The sequence below is a fragment of the Leucoraja erinacea genome, chromosome 26 (genome assembly GCF_028641065.1).
Source record: "Leucoraja erinacea ecotype New England chromosome 26, Leri_hhj_1, whole genome shotgun sequence".
Taxonomy (NCBI): Eukaryota; Metazoa; Chordata; class Chondrichthyes; order Rajiformes; family Rajidae; genus Leucoraja; species Leucoraja erinaceus.
This window is the reverse complement of record NC_073402.1, coordinates 31,909,283-31,928,778: the sequence shown is the minus strand read 5'-3', so window position 1 is coordinate 31,928,778 and position 19,496 is coordinate 31,909,283. Positions and strand designations below refer to the sequence as shown.

Genomic DNA, 19,496 nt, shown 5'->3' with positions numbered 1-19,496 from the left:
CACAGATGCTGCCTGACCCGCTGTGTTATGGAGCAGTTAGCAGCATCTATGGAGCTAAGGAAATAGGCAACGTTTCGGGCCGAAACCCGGAAGGGTTTCGACCCGAAACGTTACCTATTTCCTTAGCTCCATAGATGCTGCTGCACCGGCTGAGTTACTCCGGCACTCTGTGAAACGTCACCTATCCACGTTCTCCACAGATGCTGCCTGACCGGCTGAGTTACTCCAGCATCTTGTGTCCATCATTTGTGGTAATAAAGTTTCTATCAATCAATCAAAAATCAATCAATCATTCACCATTGAGGAAACAGAACCACACAGGGGTGGGAGATTGCAACCTTCACGTCGTCCGCCCTGTTTCAACGAATGCAATCAACCTGCCATGCACAATCAAATAGAACAAGTTGTCCTACAACTTTAGGCTGTGCACGCCACACAAAAGAAGAATAAATCACACAGGGCAGAGTTTGGGGATGATTTCACAATGATTTATTAAGGCAAGAATATGAGGTGTGAACAGTCAGTTATTGCTTCAGTTTGACCACATTTCCATTCTCCAGTTTGGAAATTGTCCCATAGGAGGCGGTAGAGTTGTCAAGCTACTGTATGACGTTCACCAGTCCAACTAAAGCAGGAACACTAATCAAATTTAGACTTTATAAGGCATCTCATTGGGGTTTGGCATTTGCCCAGAGATTTTGAGGTAACAATTTCCAAGCTGCTGCAAGAGGTGTAGGTTGTGGTGCCCGACACAAAGTTACTCCAGAGTGACGAAGGTTGCTCCAGTGGCAACGCCACAGTTGTTGTCTCTCATGGCCATCAGTACATAGCCGTCATTGCCCCAGTAGGTGGACCAGGAGTTCTTGATGAGCCAATACGGCTGGTCATTTAGTGTCCCATAACCAACGGCAAGCACGGCATGATTCAAATCCTTCATCGTGTTCCCTGAAGACAGCAACATCACAAGATTCAATGGCTTCAGGTGCAATGTCCCTGCTCTCACCCACCCACCCCCTCTATAAACCCCATTCCAAAGAATGGCCAAGCTCCAAAGCTAAATTCTCCAAATACAGTCCAACCAAAGTCTTATAACCATATAACCATATAACAATTACAGCACAGAAACAGGCCATCTTGGCCCTACAAGTCCGTGCCGAACAACTTTTTTTTTCCCTTAGTCCCACCTGCCTGCACTCATACCATAACCCTCCATTCCCTTCTCATCCATATGCCTATCCAATTTATTTTTAAATGATACCAATGAACCCGCCTCCACCACTTCCACTGGAAGCTCATTCCACACCGCTACCACTCTCTGAGTAAAGAAGTTCCCCCTCATGTTACCCCTAAACTTCTGTCCCTTAATTCTGAAGTCATGTCCTCTTGTTTGAATCTTCCATATTCTCAAAGGGAAAAGCTTGTCCACATCAACTCTGTCTATCCCTCTCATCATTTTAAAGACCTCTATCAGGTCCCCCCTTAACCTTCTGCGCTCCAGAGAATAAAGACCTAACTTATTCAACCTTATGGGGCACAAAGCGACAAAGAAAGCAAAGTCAACATTGAATACCCACCGCAGTCTGGCTCGTAGTAAACGCCGTGGCTATAAAACCAGAACGACTTGTGTGATGCATCAATGCCGACAGTCACAGGGCCCTGTTTAAAGATGGCCATTTTTAAGGCCTCAGAGTCTCCTGAAATGACGTTTGTGTAGCTCTTCATCTTTGCAGTCAGTGTGGACTGGTTATAATGGCAGAATCCATTCTGAAAATAAATAGCAAGTTGAGAGAACTGAAACACATTAAAGTGCAGAGATCATCAAAAATAAACCAAACCACAGATGGGCCTCAACGAACTGCAGATGCTGGTTTACATTGGGGTAGACTGGTGGAGCAGCGGGTAGAGCTGCTGCTTCACAGCGCCAGAGACCCGGGTTCGATCCTGACTACGGTTGCTGTATGAATAGAATAGTTTCTTTATTGTCATTGTAACATGAACCATGTACAACAAAATTTAAAAATGTCAGCCAGTCAGTGCACCATTCAAACATTTCTAAAAGCTAACGATACATACAAGATGAAATATTAAAAGATAAACAACTAAATAAATATCACGAAAATAGCACGCATAATCCTGTACCCAACCCTCCATCCTTCTGTCCCTTCCACAGTGCCACATCAGTCCCCTTAGTATGCCAATGGACGCCCCTGCGTTCCTTGGCGGCAGACATTTAGTGCTTTTATAGCTCTCTGGTGAAAAACTTTTTTTAGTCTGTTTTTAAAGGATTTGTCCTTGTAGATCTGTACCGTCTTGCCTGGACGGCAACAGTTCAAACTTCCTGCATCTAGCCTGGGAAATGTCCTTTATAATATTCTGGGATTTTTTGATGCAGCGGGAACTGTGTAAGTCCTCCAAGGTAAGGAGTGGGCAGCCGACAATCCTCTGGGCGTTGTCAATGGCCCTCTGGTATGTAGGATGTTCGTTTGTTCGTTCGTTCTCCCCGTGAGTTTTCACCGGGCGCTCCGGTTTCCTCCCACATTCCAAAGACATGTAGGTTTGTTGGTTAATTGGCTTCCATGAATTGTCCCGAGTGCGTGTGATAGGACTAGTGTAGGGGGTGATCGCTGGTCCGAAGGGCCTTTTACCACTCTGTACCTCTAAACTAAACACAGAGTGCTGGAGTAAGTCAGCAGGATGGTTTCCCACAACACAGTGTAGTGAGGGGCTGTGGGCCTCCATACTGACCTGGCCCATGTAGGGTCCGTAGGAATCAGAGTCGGCAATCCCCCCGTGCTTCAGGATCCATTCGAACGACTGCCACTCCATGCCACCGTCACAGGCATGGTTTCCAAAACCCCAGGTGCAGTCCATCAGCATTTGTTGGGAGAGAGGGATGAGATATCCTGTCTGAAACAAGAGCAAGATGCCATGTATAAAGGGGGGGAGGGGGTTGCATGTAAGGTCATCGGGTCAAAGGGCATGACGCACGGTGCAGCTCAATCCTTCTGGAGGACATGGCAGCCTCCAGCATACACTTAAAACACGAAATGCATACGTTCACCGCTTGTACTCCAGAAGGCGCTGCGTGGCAACAGTATGGGTCATGGGTCGTGACCTCGACTGCCATGCAACCTCCCTATAGCCATGTTCAAGAAGGAACTTCAGATGCTGGAAAATCGAAGGTAGACGAAAATGCTGGAGAAACTCAGCGGGTGCCGCAGCATCTATGGAGCGAAGGAAATAGGCAACGTTTCGGGACGAAACCCTTATGGGTTTCGACCCGAAACGTTGCCTATTTCCTTCAGGGTTTCGAGCCGAAACGTCGCCTATTTCCTTCGCTCCATAGATGTTGCCACACCCCGCTGAGTTTCACCTCCCTATAGCCATGTTTGGAGATACATGCCACAGTGTCCCAGAGTCGACATGAAACATTGGGTAGACACAAAATGCTGGAGTTACTCAGCGAGACAAGCAGCAACTCTGGATAGAAGGAATGGGTGATGTTTCGGGTCGAGACCTTCCTTCAGACTCAAACCGAAGGGTCTCGACCTGAAAAAGGGTCACCCATTCCTTTGCTCCAGAGCTGCTGCCCCCTTCTCACTGCTACCGGCCGGGCAGGAGCTACAGAAGCCTCTAGTCCAGTGGTTCCCAACGTGGGGTGTACACCCCACAGGGGGGCAATTGAACGCAACTGAGGTCTGGGTCCAAATTTTCGATATTTATTTTTTAGGATTTTCCATCAGGTAAACATATGTAGTTTATGTTTCAGATGTTATTTTGAGTAAATAATTTTTTGGGGGTAAAAAAGGTCTTTATTGTGTAGTTATTACAACCAAGGTATTGGCGTTTTAAGCTTCTTCAGCTGAAACGGAGTTCACTTTTTAAATTATAAGAATTATATATCACCACATGGTGGGGGGGGGGCATCAGGATTTTAGAGGTGATTAGGTGGGGCATGGCCAAAAAAAGGTTGGGAACCACTGCTCTAGTCCCGCACCACCAGGTTCAGGAACAGATACATTCCTGCAACCATCAGGTTCATGGACCGACCCGCACGACCCTGATCCCACCTCAGCAACGGAACACAACGCACCACCTCTTGCACTAACGTGGACTGGTTTACTAACCGTGTTTTGCACCCATGTCTTGCTTTTATAGACTTTTTCTTGTCACTGTTTTGCAGAAATAGTGTGATTGATATTTCTGTGCCGGTGACTGTGAGCAAGATAGTCATGGTACCTCACTGCACCCACACATCTGACAGGACTTGATGGCATTTCCTCTCATTTCATCTGTAGAGTTTCTATGGTGAATTACTCCTGCTACACAAGCAATTGAGGCTGTCCAGAGGTGATCAAAGCCCCTTGAATGTTTCAGAGGCTTTGATCTGGGGCAGGTCCTGCTTCCCCTTCACCCACCTGCTCCGAACCCTGTTGGGAGATGGAGAAGTTCTGGATCTCTGGATCTTCCCTGTCCCTGCACACCAATGGGAAACTACCCCGTGTGCTGTCCCCACCCAGTGTCCATCTAACAAGCTGTGATTAGTGTAGGTTAGTTTAGAGATACAGCGTAGATACACAAAGTCCGTGCCGACCAGCGATCCCCGCACACTAACACTATCCTACACACACTAGGGACAATTTGCAATATTTACCAAAGCCAATTAACCTACAAAACCTGCACGTCTTTGGGGTGTGGGAGGAAACCGGAGCTCCTGGAGAAAACCCACGCAGGTCACGGGGAGAACGTACAAACTCCACCTGTGATCAGGATCGAACCTGGGTCTCCACTGCTGCACCACTGTGTCGTCCTTATTTTCCAAATGCAAGGTAAAGGGGCAATGTTTAAAGGGAGATACAAGGGGAACGTTTTTTGTTTACTGCACAAAGTATAGGGAGGCCTGAGAACACACCTGCCAGGGTGGTGCAGTTTTGGTCTCCAAATCTGAGGAAGGACATTATTGCCATAGAGGGAGTGCAGAGAAGGTTCACCAGACTGATTCCTGGGATGTCAGGACTGTCTTATGACAAGACAATGGATAGACTTGGTTATATACTCTCTAGAGTTTAGGAGATTGGAGGGGCATTATAGAAACTTACCAAAATTCTTAAGGGGTTGGACAGGCTAGATGCAGGAAGATTGTTCCGATGTTGGGGAAGTCCAGGACAAGGGGTTTATGTTAAGGCAAGGGGAAATCCTTTAAAACCGAGATGAGGGAACCTTTTTCACACAGAGAGTGGTGAATCTCTGGAACTCTCTGCCACAGAGGGTAGTTGAGGCCAGTTCATTGGCTATATTTAAGAGGGAGTTAGATGTGGCCCTTGTGGCCAAGGGGATCAGAAAACCACACAAGGCAGGTACGGGATACTGAGTTGGATGATCAGCCATGATCATAAGTAAATGGCGGTTCAGGCTCGAGGGCCGATGGCAGACTCCTGCACCTAATTGTCTATGTTTCTATGTTTATACAAAGTGCACTGGAGGCCTGGAACATTCTGCCAGGGTGGTGGAGGCCAAGTCGATAGCAGCGTTTAAGATGCTTCTAGACAGGCACACGGATATACAGGGAATGGAGGCATGTGGGTCTCAGTATTTTACTTGGCGTTATGTTCGGCACGGGCATTGTGGACCGAAGGGCCTGTTCCCATTCTGTACTGTTCTATGTTCCTCATCTCACCTTAAGGAAGAGGGCACCTTCCAAAGCACCAGTTGTCCCAAAGCTCCAGCAAGAACCACACATGGCTTGGTCTTTGACAGGTGTCACTGCTCCTGAGACAAGTAGAGAGTTCAACTTTAGGATTTATATATATATTCACAGTAACTTCAAACGGATTGGAAGTTCTTCGATGAATTGTTCTAATGAATTTATCAAAGTATTGGAAGTTAAACCATGCATGACTTTAACAGTGAACAGGAGGGCCCTGGGGGAGTGTTATAGACCAGAGTAATCTGAGTGTAGGTACATGGTTTCCTGAAGGTGGAACCACACAAGTAGGCAGGATGATGACTAAGGTCTTTGACGAGCTGGTCTTCATCTATCAGGGTATTGAGTATAGAGGTTGGGACATTATGTTATAGTTGCACAAGATGATGTGGGGGTCACACTTGGAGTCTGAAGAAGGGTCTCGACCCGAAACGTCACCAATTCCTTCTCTCCAGAGATGCTGCCTGCCCCGCTGAGTTACTCCAGCAATTTGTGTCTATCTTGGAGTATTGTGTTCGGTTTGGGTCACCGTGCTACAGGAAATATATCATTAAGCTGGGGAGAATGCAGAGAAGATTTACGAGGATTTCGCCATGTCTCAATAGGGGAGCTTGAGAAAGCTCAGACTTTATTCCTTCAAGACCAGGAGGCTAAGGGGTGATCTTATTGAGGTGGATAAAATCGTGAGGGGAATAGATAGGGTGAATGCAAAGAGTCTTTTTACCTGGTTAATGGAATCTAGAGGGAATGTTTAAGATGCAAGGGAAATATTTAATACAAACCCGAGGGGCGATATTTTCACACAGTGGGTATACGGAACGAGCTGGCAAAGGAAATATTTGAGGCTGGTACTATAACAACATCTAAAATAGTTGGTATTAGTTGATTAGAACAGAGTTCTATCATGATCTTATGTATTCAAGAGAGTTAGATTTAGCTCTTAGGACTAAGGGAATCAAGGGAGAAAACAGGAAGGGGGTACAGATTTTGATGATCAGCCGTGATCTGTATCGGGATGTGGATGTAGAATGCGGAAATGTCCCTGGTACAGCATCACTCAGCACTGGACAATTTAAAAATATCATTTTTACCAAGCCAATTAACCTACAAACCTGCACGTCTTTGGAGTGTGGGAGGAAAGCGAAGATCTTGGAGAAAACCCACGCAGGTCACGGGGAGAACGTGCAAACTCCGTACAGACAGCACCCGTAGTCTGAACTTTTTTCACACAGAGAGTGGTGAATCTCTGGAACTCTCTGCCGCAGAGGGTAGTTCAAGGCCCACAGTTCATTGGCTATATTTAAGAGGGAGTTAGATGTGGCCCTTGTGGCTAAGGGGATCAGGAGGGTATGGAGAGAAGGCAGGTACAGGATACTGAGTTGGATGATCAGCCATGATCATATTGATGGCGCGGTGCAGGCTCAAAAGGGCCGAATGGCCTCTACTCCTGCACCTATTGTCTATGTTTCTATGTTTCTCTGTTTCTATGTATGTAGTCAGGATCGAACCCGGGTCCCTGGCGCTGTATTTCGCTGTAAGGCAGCAACTCTACCGCTGCGCCACCGTGACTGTCATATTGAATGGCGGTGTTGGCTCGATCATCGAATGGCGGTGCTGGCTCAAAGGGCTGAATGGCGGTGCTGGCTCAAAGGGCTGAATGGCCTACTCCTGTACCTAGTTTCTACGTTTCTATGATCCAAAACATGCCAGACCACATGAGGTTCAGAGCACTGTATCTGTGGACGGCTCAATTGTAATCATGTATTGTCTTTCCGCTGACTGGTTAGCGCGCAACAAAAGCTTTTCACTGTACCTCGCTACACGTGACAATAAACTAGACTACAACTGTAGAATGCTGCCCCAGAGAGTTTCAACCCGTCTCCACACCGACCCACGTACCATAGAGTCTCCAGTCCACACTCGGGGGGGCCACCACGGACATGTATCGCTCTGCGGGAAAGGGCTGCCCGTTGTTGAGTGAGGATCCCCTCAGCCTTCCTCTCATGATCGCCACCTCATCCTTAGTCCGGTCAGCAAGGTGGTTGACACCCATTTTATACGACAAGTTTGCCCGGTTTCTCGAGTGGATGTACCTGGAAACAAATTAATCCCGACTGAAAGAGCAGTGGGAGTGAGACGAGCTTCCCCCACCATCACACCTGCCCCCTTCTTAAGGAGAGAATTGATAAACACAGATATTTAGTGAAACAACTCAACATGTTCTTCAGTATACAGACACAAAAAGCTGGAATAGCTCAGCGGGACAGGCAGCATCTCTAGAGAGAAGGAATGGCTGACATTTCCATTCCAGACCCTTTTTCAGACATGATCCGAAATGTCACCTATTCCTTCTCTCCAGAGATGCTGCCTGTCCCGCTGAGTTACTCCAGCTTTTTGTGTATCTTTGGTTTAAACCAGCACCTGCAGTTCCTTCCTGCTTCCGTAGACTCCATTCCAGTAAAAGATACTCAGACAGATACATGGATAGGAAAAGTTTAGCTAGTTATGGGGCAAATGGGGGCAGGTGGGTCTAGCTTAGATAGGGCATGTTGGTGAGGATGGACGTTTTGGGCCGAAGGGCCTGTTTCCGTGCTGTACGACTCTGATGGCAACTGTCAAAGTCCTTGTGCTTTGCTTGGTTTGGAGTAAGATCATGTTCCAGGAGATATTCGGCTTGTACTCGCTAGAATTTAGAAGATTGAGGGGGGATCTTATAGAAACTTACAAAATTCTTAAGGGGTTGGACAGGCTAGATGCAGGAAGATTGTTCCCGATGTTGGGGAAGTCCAGAACAAGGGGGGTCACAGTTTAAGGATAAGGGGGAAATCTTTTAGGACCGAGATGAGAAAATCATTTTTTACACAGAGAGTGTTGAATCTGTGGAATTCTCTGCCACAGAATGTAGTTGAGGCCACAGTTCATTGGCTACATTTAAGAGGGAGTTAGATGTGGCCCTTGTGGCTAAAGGGATCAGGGGGTATGGAGAGAAGGCAGGGATGGGATACTGAGTTGGATGATCAGCCATGATCATATTGAATGGCGGTGCAGGCTCGAAGGGCTGAATGGCCTCTACTCCTGCACCTATTTTCTATGTTTCTATGTTTGCTGGATGGCCCCTGTATCTTCAGCCCACTGCACCTCCCGCCCGCAGGGAAGGGTTTCCGAGACTCCCGGTTCAGCTTTACCTCATGTTGTGGGTGAACGTGGTCCTTCTGACCTCATGCTCCACCTCACCCTCCTCATACTCCCTCCCAAACGTCTCCTTGTAATGCCGGAAGATGTGATGTGTCCTGTCCTCCTGGTCTGGGCCAACCAAACCTTCCATGGGGTTGGCCAGGATTCGGTGTTCCACCTCCGGACCTGGGAACCCCTGACAGCTCATGCCTGGAACAAACAGACGGGACAGAGTGAACCTCACCATGGGTGTCCAGCATTCTCCGCCCTTCTGTCACAACCAGAGCAGGACACACCATCCCCATTAAACCTCCCATTGTACATGAAGATGCAGGTACACAGTCCATTGAAGGTGGAATCTCAGGTAGATAAGGTGGTCAAAAATACTTCATCAGTCAGAGTATTGAGTATAGAAGTTGGGAGGTCATGTTGCAGTTGTACAAGACGTTGGTGAGGCCACATTTAGAGCATTGTTTGATTGCAAGAATCATTCAATCATTGGTTCAGTTTTGGGCACTGTGTTATAAGAAAGATGTTGTCAAGTTGGAAAGGAAACATAGAGAAGATTCATCAGGATGTTGCCAGGACTTGAGGGCCTGAGCTACAGGGAGAAGTTGAGCAGGCTTGGACTCTATTCCTTAGAGCACAGAAGGATGAGGGGAGATCTTATAGAGGCGTGTAAAATCATGAGAGGATTAGACTGAGTAGATGCACAGAGTCTCTTGCCCAGAGTAGGGGAATCAAAAACCAGAGGACACAGTTTTAAGCTGAGGGGGGGAAAGATTTAAACGGAACCTGAAGGGTAACCTTTTCACGAAAAAGGGTGGTGGGTGTATGGAACGAGCTGCCGGAGGAGGTAGTTGAGGCTGGGACTATCCCAACGTTTAGACAGGGACATGGATAGAGCAGGTTTGGAGGGATATGGGCCAAACGCAGGCTGGTGGGACTGGTGTAGATGGGGCTTGTTGGTCGGTGTGGGTAAGTTGGGCCAAATGGCCTGTTTCCACACTGTAAGACTCTATGTATTGTATTTTTATATTGTATTCAAATTTATTGTCATTGTCTCAATTAGAGACAACAAAATGAATTTCCCTTTACAGTCAGTATTATAAAAATAAATAAATAATAAATATTAAAACATATTAAAAAAATAAAATAGAAATTTAAAAAAAAGCATAAGCACAGAAAGTCCACGACACAACCCAGTGGCACCAAGGTGAGGAAGGCACCATTGTCCAGCCAGCCTCCCCTCCGATCTTCCCAGATGTATGGCACATCTGGGCAGACCCACATCTGGATGGGCAGCTGCAGGATTTACCTTCAGGCACCTGGAAGACACTGGGGTCGATCTGGTAGAGCATAGTTGTGATAGTCCACCTCGTACTTGTCGTAGTGTGAGCTGAGCAAGGTGTTGTAGCCCTTCATCTCATAGTGGACGGGCACCGGGCCCAACGGTGAGGCGGACACCCACATTGTGTACTGGTTCTTTCTCTCATTCACGTAAATAATCTGTTGCCACACGGAGCAGTGACGACCACGATAATCCTCCTCCTTTATAAACTGAAAGACAAATCATCATCCGTCACATAAACTGGCCCTTCAGCTCACCTTGTCCATGCTCAGGGTGTTGGACAGGCTAGATGCAATAAGATTGCTCCCGATGTTGGGGAAGTTCAGAACAAGGGGTCACACAGTTTAAGGATAAGGGGGAAATCTTTTAGGACCGAGATGAGGAAAACATTTTTCACACAGAGAGTGGTGAATCTGTGGAATTCTCTGCCACAGAAGGTAGTTGAGGCCACACAGTTCATTGGCTATATTTAAGAGGGAGTTAGATGTGGCCCTTGTGGCTAAAGGGATCAGGGGGTATGGAGAGAAGGTAGGTACGGGATACTGAGTTGGATGATCAGCCATGATCATATTGAATGGCGGTGCAGGCTCAAAGGGCCGAATGGCCTACTCCTGCACCTATTTTCTATGTTTTTATGAATGGCGGTGCAGGCTCGAAGGGCCGAATGGCCTACTCCTGCACCTATTTTCTATGTTTCTAACAAATGCTGGAGTAACTCAGTGGGACGGGCAGCATCTCTGGGGAGAAGGAGTGGGTGATGTTTCGGGTCGAGACCCTTCTTCAGACTGACTCATCGGCCCACCTTGTCCGTGCTAACCAAGTTGACACACTGGACAGGTCCCATTTAGTTTAGTTTAGAGATACAGCACAGAATCCGGTCCTACACTCTACCAAGCTGATTCACCTACAAACCTGCACGTCTTTGGAATGTGGGAGGAAACCGGAGCACCCGGAGAAAACCCACGCAGTTACAGGAAGAACGTGCAAACTCCGTACGGACAGCACTCGAATACAGTTTTTATCGCAGCACCACTGTGACCGAATGTCTTTTAAAAGTCATAACTGTATCCATTTCTGTAGCTTCCCCTGGCAGCACTCTCCAGATACAGACTACCCTCTGAGTGACAAAATTGCCCTTAAGTCCCCTCTCAAATCTCTCCCCCCTCACCTTAAGACTGAACCCTCTAGTTTTAGAATCCTCTACCCTGGGGTAGCCTCTACCAACTTTCCCTGGGTCTCCAGCCCACAAGCCCAGGTAACACCCAATGATAAATGACAGGACCCAGTTAGTCCATGCCAACCACAGCCACTCATTTACAGGAAACCTACATTAATCCCATCTCAATATCCCCACATTTATAAATTCATGAGATCTAGGAGCAGAACGAGGCCATTCTGCCCGTCTACTCCGCCATTCAATCATGGCTGATCTATCTCTCCCTCCAAACCCCATTCTCCTGCCTTCTCCCCGGAACCCCTGACACCCGTACTGATCAAGAATCTATCCATCTCTGCCTTAAAAATACCCATTGACTTGGCCTCCACAGCCGTCTGTGGCAATGAGTTCCACAGATTCACCACCCTCTGATTAAAGAAATTTCTCCTCACTTTGCTAAAGGAACGTCCTTTAATTCTGAGACTATGATCTTTGGTCCTAAACTGTCCCACTAGTGGAAACATCCTCTCCACATCCACCATATCCATTACCATCAACCTCTCCCAGATTGTATCTCTCCCCATATATTAAAGATAATATTCAGTGTCCAATGAACGCATCGATCCATTGTGTCTTTGGGATGTAGGAAGATGCTGGAGCACCTCACCTCACCAGGTGTAAACTCCATCCACACCCTCCCAGAGGTCGGCATTGAACCTCGGTCTCTGGAAGGTGTAAACTCCATCCACACCCTCCCAGAGGTCGGCATTGAACCTAGGTCTCTGGAACTTTGGGTAGTAAAGGGCCTGTCCCACTTATGCGACCTTTGCTGGCACCCATGATAGGTCCCGAAATTTTCAACGTTGAAAATTCAGCGGCTACGACTCTTTGGTGACTGCTCAGGGCCACAGGAGACCTCTCATTGACTTTACAAGCGCTGTCTGCGGAGGGTGCTGTATCTCCGTGACTGCTCTCACACCCAACCATGGACTGTTTACCCTCCTACCATCCGGGTTGTCAGAGGTCTCTCCTCCAAAGCAATCGTAGCTTCTTTCCGGCGGCTGTCAGCCACGTACACTGACTGCCAATTTTCACTTAGCATTTTTAATATCGTTTCGTCGCTCTTCCCTAAATCACGGGTCTCTGTACTGTACACTGACAATGACAGTCATCTGTGAAAGGTTCAGCGTGAAGTGGGGCGACCATCACGGGGCCCAGTGGCCTGTAAAAGTAACTAGGCCGTTAATACTACCCACTACCATCATGGCTCCGTCATCCAGATTCCAAAACATGGTCAGGGTTAAAGTTTCTTACCTTAAAATCTTCCAGATTGGGAAAGACGGACTGTGGATGGACGGGGTCGTCAGTGGTTCCATTCACTTGGAAACATTTGATGACATTTGTCTCGGTTTCTGTCGTCTCTGGTGAAATCTTGTAACTTATTCCAGCTGGTTCCTCAAACCCATGCTGCAGCGTAATCACTTGACCTGGTGAGGTGCGAAAAATCCTTGTTACTCCAAGTTAAGATGCAGGAAAAGGCCATTTGGCCCATCAGGTCCATGCGGTCTCTATGTCCAGTCATCTTGTCCGTCCCATTCCCTCTCTTCTCGTTTTGCTTATTTCCCTGTACACCGAGTCCACACGGACCAGCGATCCCCACACACACACACAATCACTATTCACACACGAGAGGGACGATTTACAATTATACCAAGCCAATTAACCTACACAACCCCGCTTGTCTTTGGAGTGTGGGGGGAAACCGGAGGTCCCGGGGAAAAATCACGCAGGTCACGGGGAGAACGTACAAACTCCGTACAGACAGCGCTCATAGTCAGGATCGAACCCGGGTCTTTGGCGCTGTGAGGCAGTGACTCTCCGCTGTGCCACCGTGTCATCCTCAGTCTGAAAGGTCTTCCCCCCTCTCCCATCCGGCAAGAGGTACAGAACCGAACCAACATATCACCAACCAGAGAGTGGTGCGGAACTACTATCTTCCTCATTGGAAACCCTCGGACTATCTTTGATCGGACTTTACTGGCTTTACCTTGCACTAAACATTATTCCTTTACACTGTGGACGGCTCGATTGTAATCATGTGTTGTCTTTCCGCTGACTGGTTAGCACGCAACAAAAGCTTTTCATTGTACCTCGATACACGGGACAATAAACTAAACTCAAACTCGAACTGAAAGATGTTGCAGCATAAACCAGCGTCTGATCAATGTGCACATTTCCCCCATAACCGTGAGGTCAGTAACAGAAGCAGTGTGTGTGGGATGGGGCTGAGTCAGTCCATACCGTGGTAGTACTCGATGCGGCTGACATTCCCAGAGCGGTTGTACCAGGCTTCAAACGGCTCCTCAATCTCCGCGTACGGCAGTGAGAAGATTCCTGGGAACACAACTACACTTAATACACACGGAAATAAATATCACTAGTGGATGGAAAACATAGAACCTCCTGCACATCTCAATGTAGATCAATGAGGCAACTGAACCATCCCACCACCACCAGAGAGCAATCCTGAACTACTATCTACACTCACACTATCCTTGATCAGGTGTTGTCGGCTTACCTTGCTCTAAACATTACTCCCTTATCATGTATCTGTATACTGTATATGGATCGAATGTAATCATGTGTTGTCTTTCCGCTGACTGGTTAGCAGACAACTAAAGCTTTTCTCTGTACACGTGACAATAAACTAAACTGAACTGATATTTAACCAAGCATATTCTATTGTGGAAAAATAAATGCCATGTATTTGGCAGGAAAGTATTTGACATGCTTATTCTCAATGGGAAACGTATCGAGTGCAAAAATTGGAACATCACGATGAATTAAAAGGACACAGAGTGCTGGAGTAACTCAGCGGGTCAGGCAGCATCTGTGGAGAACATGGATAGGTTACTTTGAACATTCCTATTCATTGAGCTGATGGAAGCAGAAAGGCATTTCTTCCAGCATTTAATTACAAATTGAATTTGTGTTCTAAACCATTTGAGCAACAGATCGTCAATCTCTCTGTTCCAACCAGGACACTGGAAACAAGATCATCCCACAGGTAGACACAGAGTGCTGGAGTAACTCAGCGGGTCAGGCAGCATCTGTGGAGAACATGGATAGGTGACGTTTCACAGGGTGCCGGAGTAACTCAGCGGGTCAGGCAGCATCTGTGGAGAACATGGATAACATGGATAGGTGACGTTTCACAGGGTGCCGGAGTAACTCAGTGGGTCAGGCAGCATCTGTGGAGAACATGGATAGGTGACGTTTCACAGAGTGCTGGAGTAACTCAGCGGGTCAGGCAGCATCTGTGGAGAACATGGATAGGTGACGTTTTTGGTCGATATCCAATACAAAGTATTGAATAAAGATAAAGGGTATCCTGTATCTGTACACTGTGGACGGCTCGATTGTAATTATATGACTGGGTAGCACGCAACAAAACAGGTTTTTTGGGACAATAAATTGAACTAGAAATAAACAGAATATGCAGGAAGTTGAGAGGCCAAAATCACTGTCATATTTCGACCACCATTCTAATGAGTATAAAGTTAAATGAAAGTGGGAAAACTTCTAGGTAAAGAGGAATAGATCAGGTAGATGCACAGGGTCTCTCGCCCAGAGTAGGGGAATCATGGACCAGGTGACATGGGTTTAAGGTGAAGGGGAAAAGATGGAATAGGAATGTTGTAGAACAAGGGGTCACAGCTTAAGGATAAGGGGGAAATCCTTTAAAACCGAGATGAGAAGAACCTTTTTCACACAGAGAGTGGTGAATCTCTGGAACTCTCTGCCGCAGAGGGGAGTCGAGGCCAGTTCATTGGCTATATTTAAGAGGGAGTTAGATGTGGCCCTTGTGGCTAAGGGGGTCAGAGGGTATGGAGAGAAGGCAGGTACGGGATACTGAGTTGGATGATCAGCCATGATCATATTGAATGGCGGTGCAGGCTCGAAGGGCCGAATGGCCTACTCCTGCACCTAATTTCTATGTTTCTATGTATGATTCTAAAGCAACAGTGCAGGCACAGAAACTATTGTACGAAGGGTCTGGATGGACATTGTTACAGAGAGGTCTATCTGGGTTAGAAGCAGCTCACCACTAGCCCACTGCGATGTGCAAGCAAGTTTATTGATATAGCACATTTTAGCAACAAGGCAATTCAAAGTGCTTTACACAAAGCGTTAAAAAGCAATCAAACGCAATTCAAGTCATTAAAAAGAATTGAAAATAAAACAAGTTAAAATAGATTAAGACGTATAAAATAAAGGAATTAAAATTACAGTGCAGCGTTTGAATGGAATAATTATTTAATTTAACTAAAATTTAAAGTAATTAAAATTCAGATTTACTAGAATGTTGCCTGGGTTTCAACAACTAAGTTACAGAGATAGGTTGAATAAGTTAGGTCTTTATTCTCTGGAGCGCAGAAGGTTAAGGGGGGACTTGATAGAGGTCTTTAAAATGATGAGAGGGATAGACAGAGTTGATGTGGACAAGCTTTTCCCTTTGTGAATAGGGAAGATTCAAACAAGAGGACATGACTTCAGAATTAAGGGACAGAAGTTTAGGGGTAATATGAGGGGGAACTTCTTTACTCAGAGAGTGGTAGCGGTGTGGAATGAGCTTCCAGTGGAAGTGGTAGAGGCAGGTTCATTTAAAAATAAATTGGATAGGCACATGGATGAGAAGGGATTGGAGGGTTATGGTATGAGTGCAGGCAGGGGGGACTAAGGGAAAAAAGTTGTTTGGCACGGACTTGTAGGGCCGAGATGGCCTGTTTCTGTGCTGTAATTGTTAAATGGTTATATAATAAGGCAGCAACACACTGGAATTCCCCTTAAGCCGATTATTGTGTCACCTCATTACAGTCTATTATCTGTGGTGGGAGATTGCAACCTTCACGGGGTCCGCCCTGTTTCGACCAATGCAATCAACCTGGCATGCACAATCAAGTAAGATCAAATAGAACAAGTTGTCCTCAAAGTTTAGGCTGTGCACGTCACACACAAGAGAAGAACTAATTATCAGATTAAAGCTCACACCACACCTGTAATGATAAATACAAGAGCTCAGCATGTCCATTTAAAAAACAATTGCACCTCATTCCACAAACTTTATTTTAAATTAAAGGAGGCGAGAGGGAGACTCTCATACTGATAGGGTAAGGTGTGAAAATGACAGATCAAAGCAGATGATGATAAGAAAATGTAGACTGGTACATTGTTAACTGAGGGGAAGGTGCCAACCATATGATGAGGATTTATAGCGCTGGGCCTGTACTCACTGGAGTTTAGAAGGATGAGGGGGTGGTGGGACCTCATTGAAACTTGCCGAATAGTGAAAGGCCTGGATCGAGTGGATGTGGAGAGGATATTTCCAATCAATGGGAGAGTCTAGGACCAGAGGGCACAGCCTCAGAATTAAAGGACATTCCCTTGGGAAGGAGATGAGGAGGAATTTCTTTAGTCAGAGGGTGGTGAATCTGTGGAACTCATTGCCACAGAAGGCCATGGAGGCCAAGTCAGTGGATATTTTTAAGGCAGAGATAGACAGATTCTTGATTAGTGCGGGTGTCAGGGGTTATGGGGAGAAGGCAGGAGAATGGGGTTAGGAGGGAGAGATAGATCAGCCATGATTGAATGGTGGAGTCGACTTGATGGGCCGAATGGCCTAATTCTGCTCCTATCCCTTATGACCTTCACGGGGTCCGCCCTGTTTCGACCAATGCAATCAACCTGGCGTGCACAATCAAGTAAGATCAAATAGAACAAATTGTACTCAAAGTTTAGGCTGTGCACGCCACAGCCTCAGATTTGGTCTCCAAATCTGAGGAAGGATATTATTGCCATAGAGGGAGTGCAGAGACGGTTCACCAGACTGATTCCTGGGATGTCAGGACTGTCTTATGAAGAAAGACTGGATAGACTTGGTTTATACTCTCTAGAATTTAGGAGACTGAGAGGGGATCTTATAGAAACTTACAACATTCTTAAGGGGTTGGACAGGCTAGATGCAGGAAGATTGTTCCCGGTGTTAGGGAAGTCCAGGACAAGGGGTCACAGCTTAAGGATAAGGGGGAAATCCTTTAAAACCGAGATGAGAAGAACTTTTTTCACACAGAGAGTGGTGAATCTGTGGAATTCTCTGCCACAGAGGGTAGTCGAGGCCACAGTTCATTGGCTATATTTAAGAGGGAGTTAGATGTGGCCCTTGTGGTTAAGGGGATCAGGGGGTATGGAGAGAAGGCAGGTACGGGATACTGAGTTGGATGATCAGCCATGATCATATTGAATGGCGGTGCAGGCTCGAAGGGCCGAATGGCCTCTACTCCTGCACCTAATTTCTATGTTTCTATGACCTTCTAAACGGGCTGTGTGAGAGTCGGGATGAGTTTGGGCATTGGCAAGGTGTAGCCAACAGGTGTCAATACTGGCGAGGCAGAGTGGGCACCTGGTCACTCCAGCACCTACTTACCTGACACATGGTAAACGTCAGGAAAACTCAGCGGCGACGATGGCAGCAGCGGATTCCACGGCTCAGTGGCGAGAACTGGTGGCGGCAATAGATGTAAACACGAGTTACAGTGAGAAACAGCAACTTACAATCCATCTAGTATTGTGTGGGGGGCAACTGTCTACACATGATGGCTTTGTCCACACTGAATGCTGGAGTAACAAAGATAGTCACAAATTGCTGTAGTAACGAGGAAACACTTTTTCTCACAGAGAGTTGTGAGTCTGTGGAATTCTCTGCCTCAGAGGGCGGTGGAGGCCGGTTCTCTGGATACTTTCAAGAGAGAGCTAGATAGGGCTCTTAAAAATAGTGGAGTCAGGGGATATGGGGAGAAGGCAGGAACGGGGTACTGATTGGGGATGATCAGCCATGATCACATTGAAAGGCGGTGCTGGCTCGAAGGGCCGAATGGCCTACTCCTGCACCTATTGTCTATTAAACATAGAAACATAGAAATTAGGTGCAGGAGTAGAGGCCATTCGGCCCTTCGAGCCTGCACCGCCATTCAAAATTATCATGGCTGATCATCCAACTCAGTATCCCGTACCTGCCTTCTCTCCATACCCTCTGATCCCTTTAGCCACAAGGGCCACATCTAACTCCCCCTTAAATATAGCCAATGAACTGGCCTCGACTACCTTCAGTGGCAGAGAGTTCCAGAGATTCACCACTCTCTGTGTGAAAAAGGTTCTTCTCATCTCGGTTTTAAAGGATTTCCCCCTTATCCTTAAGCTGTGACCCCTTGTCCTGGACTTCCCCAACATCGGGAGCAATCTTCCTGCATCTAGCCTGTCCAACCCCTTAAGAATTTGGTAAGTTTCTATAAGATCCCCCCTCAATCTCCTAAATTCTAGAGAGTACAAGCCGAGTCTATCCAGTCTTTCTTCATAAGACAGTCCTGACATCCCAGTAATCAGTCTGGTGAACCTTCTCTGCACTCCCTCTATGGCAATAATGTCCTTCCTCAGATTTGGAGACCAAAACTGTACGCAATACTCCAGGTGTGGTCTCACCAAGACCCTGTACAACTGCAGTAGAACCTCGGTGGTTACACAAAAAGCTGGAGAAACTCAGCGGGTGCAGCAGCATCTATGGAGCGAAGGAAATAGGCAACGTTTCGGGCCGAAACCCTTCTTCAGACCGGACCTTCTTAAACACTGCAGTAGAACCTCCCTGCTCCTATACTCAAATCCTTTTGCTATGAAAGCTAACATACCATTGTAATTCAAAGATAGACACCAAGCGCTGGAATAACTCAGCGGGACATGTGATGAAACGTCACCCATTCCTTCTCTCCAGAGATGCTGCCGGTCCCGCTGAGTTACTCCAGCTCTCTCTGTCTGTGGTCCAGCGTCTGCAGTTCGTTCACACACAAGGCAGAATGGTCGTTTAGAATCAATCTATTGCGTTAACCCGTGGCCTGAACGCCCGATGCACTGGTCAAGGGGGAAGATGCCCACACTGGGCGGGAGGTGAACGTGGACAGGTTACAGTCCCCGCTCCACGAGGGCCGAGTGGCCGAGGGTCTTGGTTTGGACAAGGAGCTGCAGATGCTGGAATCTGGAGCTAAACACAAAGTGCTGGAGGA

General features: G+C 47.0%; 1 protein-coding gene across 1 annotated transcript; it reads right to left on the bottom strand.

The window, feature by feature from the left end:
• Positions 1–394: 394 nt before the first annotated feature.
• On the bottom strand, positions 395–18,037 carry LOC129709578 (digestive cysteine proteinase 1-like). The gene is given in 12 exon segments (XM_055656027.1): positions 395–945; positions 1,575–1,764; positions 2,746–2,907; positions 5,678–5,769; positions 7,604–7,797; positions 8,890–9,088; positions 10,197–10,233; positions 10,235–10,438; positions 12,700–12,872; positions 13,687–13,779; positions 17,870–17,992; positions 18,034–18,037. Coding segments are annotated over 12 exon segments (1,659 nt in total). The 3' UTR covers positions 395–757.
• Positions 18,038–19,496: the final 1,459 nt, after the last annotated feature.